Source organism: Bison bison, unplaced genomic scaffold (assembly GCF_000754665.1).
Source record: "Bison bison bison isolate TAMUID 2011002044 unplaced genomic scaffold, Bison_UMD1.0 scf7180017864213, whole genome shotgun sequence".
NCBI classification, from domain to species: Eukaryota; Metazoa; Chordata; class Mammalia; order Artiodactyla; family Bovidae; genus Bison; species Bison bison.
The window spans coordinates 255,107-258,753 of record NW_011494785.1 but is presented as its reverse complement, the minus strand read 5'-3'; the positions used below and the strand labels follow the sequence as shown (position 1 = coordinate 258,753).

Here is a 3,647-nt window from a genome sequence, read left to right as displayed (position 1 = left end):
AAAATAAATAAATACTTTTTTTTTTTTTTAATATTTATTGACTTGGCTGTGCCGGTCTTAGTTTTGGCGCACGGGATCTTTAATCTGTCATCGTGGCACGTGAACTCTTACTCGTTTCCACAAGTGGCATCCAGCTCCCCGACCAGGGATCGAACCTGGGCCCCTGCATTGGGAGGGTGGAGTCTTAGCCACTGCACCACCAGGGAAGTCCCCAGTAAAGACTTTTTTAAAAAGGAGGTCCACATTAAAAAAAGAAAGTACCGGCACTTTCCCACGCAGTCTTGCAGTGCCAGGATGGGCCGGAACTGGCAGGTTGATGAGGGAAGGTTTCTGCTCTGCTCTTCCGTCCCTGCACCTCTTTGTGCCCCTCTCCCTTCCACTCCCCCCTCTCCCTGACCCCCCAGTGACTCTTGTAGGCCCCCACCCCAGTGCTTGGCTGTCCAGACCTCCCCACCCTGACTCTTCCCCATAGAGGAATTGCCGGAGCTCTGAAAATCCTAACGAAGTGTTCCGCTTCCTGGTGGAGGAAAAGATCAAGTGCCTGGCCACGGAGAAGGTGAAGTACACCCAGCGAGTGGACTACATCATGCAGCTGCCTGTGCCCATGGACGCGGCCCTGAACAAAGGTGGGTGCTCTGCTACCCTCCCAAGGCCTGGGGTCTGAAGCCTGGCAGTGATGGGGCTTGGGTGCCTTTCAGGAGCAGAGCCCGCAGTAGCCCTGCTTGTCGACCAGGCAGGGGTGTGGGATTGACCTTGAGTGCAGCTGGTCAGCTGAGCTGTGCTGAGAAAGAGGCCAGGTCACAGGCAGACGTGTATCTGGTGGGTTTGGGGAGGCAGAGGAGCTGAGATAGCCGTGGACTCAGAGGCAGTAGGCCAGGGCTGAGGGGGGATGTGGCTCGGCCCCTCTGAAGGGTCCACCTACTGCTTCTGTCACCAGAGGAGCTTCTGGAGTATGAGGAGAAGAAGCGGCAAGCTGAAGAGGAGAAGCTGCCTCTGCCTGAGCTGGTTCGGGCCCAGGTGCCCTTCAGCTCCTGCCTGGAGGCCTACGGCGCCCCCGAGCAGGTGGACGACTTCTGGAGCACGGCCCTGCAGGCCAAGTCAGTCGCCGTCAAGTAAGTCCTATGGGTCCCGGCCTCCGTGAGGGTCATCCCCGAGATGCGGTCAGCCTCTTTTGCGTTCTCTCATCCCTTTGTGGTCAGAACTCAGGCTTCCGTGATTTGGAAGGTAACATGAGGCAGGTAACCTGGGGCCTGAGGGGAACCGAGAGGCCCTGGCAGGAGTGGACTTGGATAACTGCTACATGTCACCTTGACCTGCCCCTGCAGTCTTCGTCTCTCTTGGGGTGGATGGGGCCACTTTTCAGGAAGCCTCTGTCTGCTCACTTCCCCAGTGCTGGCAGAGCATGGGCACTTAGGAACAGTCATGGACAGAACTGAGATTTCTAGCACATAGTCTTACTTTTTGCTCACCCGTCACTGGTGTGAACTTGAGATCTGAGAGAGTGCTTTGGTCTCCGAGATTTCAGCCACCTGCCCCTTTGCTGTTCCTGTCCCTAAGACCCCCCCATTCCCCTACTTGCTACCTTCTACTGCCGTTCGTCTGCAGACACTCTGATGCCTGTCCAGGGCAGGAAAGGAACATGAAATTATCTTCAGGGTGGTTAGTTCTACGTATGAGAGGCTGGACCCGGGTGGGGCTTTCAGGACAGCTTCTCTGGGTACCAGGCCATTCTCTCTTCTCTAGGACCACACGATTTGCCTCATTCCCCGACTACCTGGTCATCCAGATCAAGAAGTTCACCTTCGGCTTGGACTGGGTGCCCAAGAAACTGGGTATGGTGGCCGGGACGAGCAAGGGAGGTTAAGCAGAAAATGGTAGAAAAAGAAGGGGCCTTGCCGTGTAAACTAGGGCTTCTTCAGCTTTCCTCTGAAAGGGGAAACATTACTAAGACTTCTTTGATTTAAAAAAAAATTTTAACTACCTTTTTTAGTTGAAGTATCATTGACTTACAACATGGTGTTACTGCTGTAGAGCAAAGCTGTTCAGTTATATTAAATACATATATATTCCTTTTTACATTTTTTGGTTATGATTTATCATAGGATATCGAGTACAGCGTGCTGTGCTATACATAGGACGCTGTTGTTTAAGACTTCTTTGATTTTATAGTTATGGCTTACACAAGCAAAAGTGGTTTTCATAGTTTTACTTTTATACAGTTGGTAAGATGTTTTCATCTTGATAATCTTGAAACAGTTTGTTTTCACGGGTCTCATAGGCCCCTGACGGCTTTGCCAATCCCAGATCTAGCTTAATTTCCTAGAGAAGTTGAGCCCCACGGAAGTACAGAATCGTTCTGTGGCACAGTCAGAGACCCTGCTCTGGCTCATGGCTCATTGGTGGTAGATCTAAGGCTGGAATCCTGTTCACTTACCCCCCACCCCCCACCCAGCCTGTGGTTATTTTTATCACATGGCAGTGGGTCCTGCTCTGCCCATCGTCTTATTACAGAGCAAGATGGGGGTAGGGGCCTGAGATTCCTAGAGTGCTCTTCCCAGGAGGGCTTCGGGGATCTGCCGAGGTGACCTTTGTCCTGCCGTACGCTTTCTAGATGTGTCCATCGAGATGCCCGAGGAGCTAGACATCTCCCAGCTGAGGGGCACAGGGCTGCAGCCTGGAGAGGAGGAGCTGCCCGACATTGCCCCACCCCTGGTCACTCCGGATGAGCCCAAAGGTAGCCTTGGTTTCTATGGCAACGAAGACGAAGACTCCTTCTGCTCCCCTCACTTCTCCTCTCCGACATGTTAGTGACTCTTTTTCCTGCCTGTCTCTTTCCCTTGCTGATGGGGGTCTTCTCTGCCTGCCACCCCTTGACCCTGTCCTTCGTGCTCCTCCTGTCCTCCCTTTCAAATTGTCTCTGCCCCCTTGATGGACGTGAGGATTGAGAGAGCACCCCAGCTACTGTTCTGTGTGTGGGTGGAGCAGCGCTGGCTAATTGCCTCTGCCTGCGTAACCTCGTGGCCTGGGGGCGGGGGTGGGGGCTCCAGCTCATACTCCGGAAACAGCCTGTTGTGGGAGAATGAACTGAGAAGCGGCTCCCTGGGGCGCCTCTGGCCTCAGTTCTGTAGACCTTGAGGATAGTGCTGGCCCCACATGAGGCTGTGTTGCCATTTTAGTTCTGGAATAAGGTGCCAGGCCGTGGAGGAAAAAACGCATGGAACGTGTGGTTGGGAGAGGGCTGGGGAGAGGGGCAGGGCGTGGCCCAAGGAGTCAGGCCCCTGTGCCCATGCTTCTCCCCCGCAGCGCCCATGTTGGATGAGTCGGTCATCATCCAGCTAGGGGAGATGGGCTTCCCCATGGACGCCTGCCGCAAAGCCGTCTACTACACTGGCAACAGCGGGGCCGAGGCCGCCATGAACTGGGTCATGTCACACATGGACGACCCGGGTAGGCAGGGCTGGGGAGCTGGAGCCGGGGTGGGGGGTGGCGGGCAGGGGCCAGCATCTCCCCCAAACACTTGAACCGCTTCCATCCCCAGATTTTGCAAACCCCCTCATCCTGCCTGGCTCCAGCGGGCCCGGCTCCACGAGTGCAGCCGCTGACCCCCCACCGGAGGACTGTGTGACCACCATCGTCTCCATGGGCTT

General features: G+C 54.9%; 1 protein-coding gene across 1 annotated transcript in view; it reads left to right on the top strand.

Annotated features, from left to right (window-relative positions):
* Window positions 1–3,647, top strand: part of USP5 (ubiquitin specific peptidase 5 (isopeptidase T)) — a 14,123-nt gene that overhangs the window by 8,239 nt on the left and 2,237 nt on the right. The window contains 6 exon segments of the mRNA XM_010844935.1: window positions 473–626; window positions 938–1,112; window positions 1,744–1,832; window positions 2,612–2,803; window positions 3,304–3,447; window positions 3,539–3,635. Of these exon segments, the coding sequence (XP_010843237.1) occupies window positions 473–626; window positions 938–1,112; window positions 1,744–1,832; window positions 2,612–2,803; window positions 3,304–3,447; window positions 3,539–3,635 (851 nt within the window).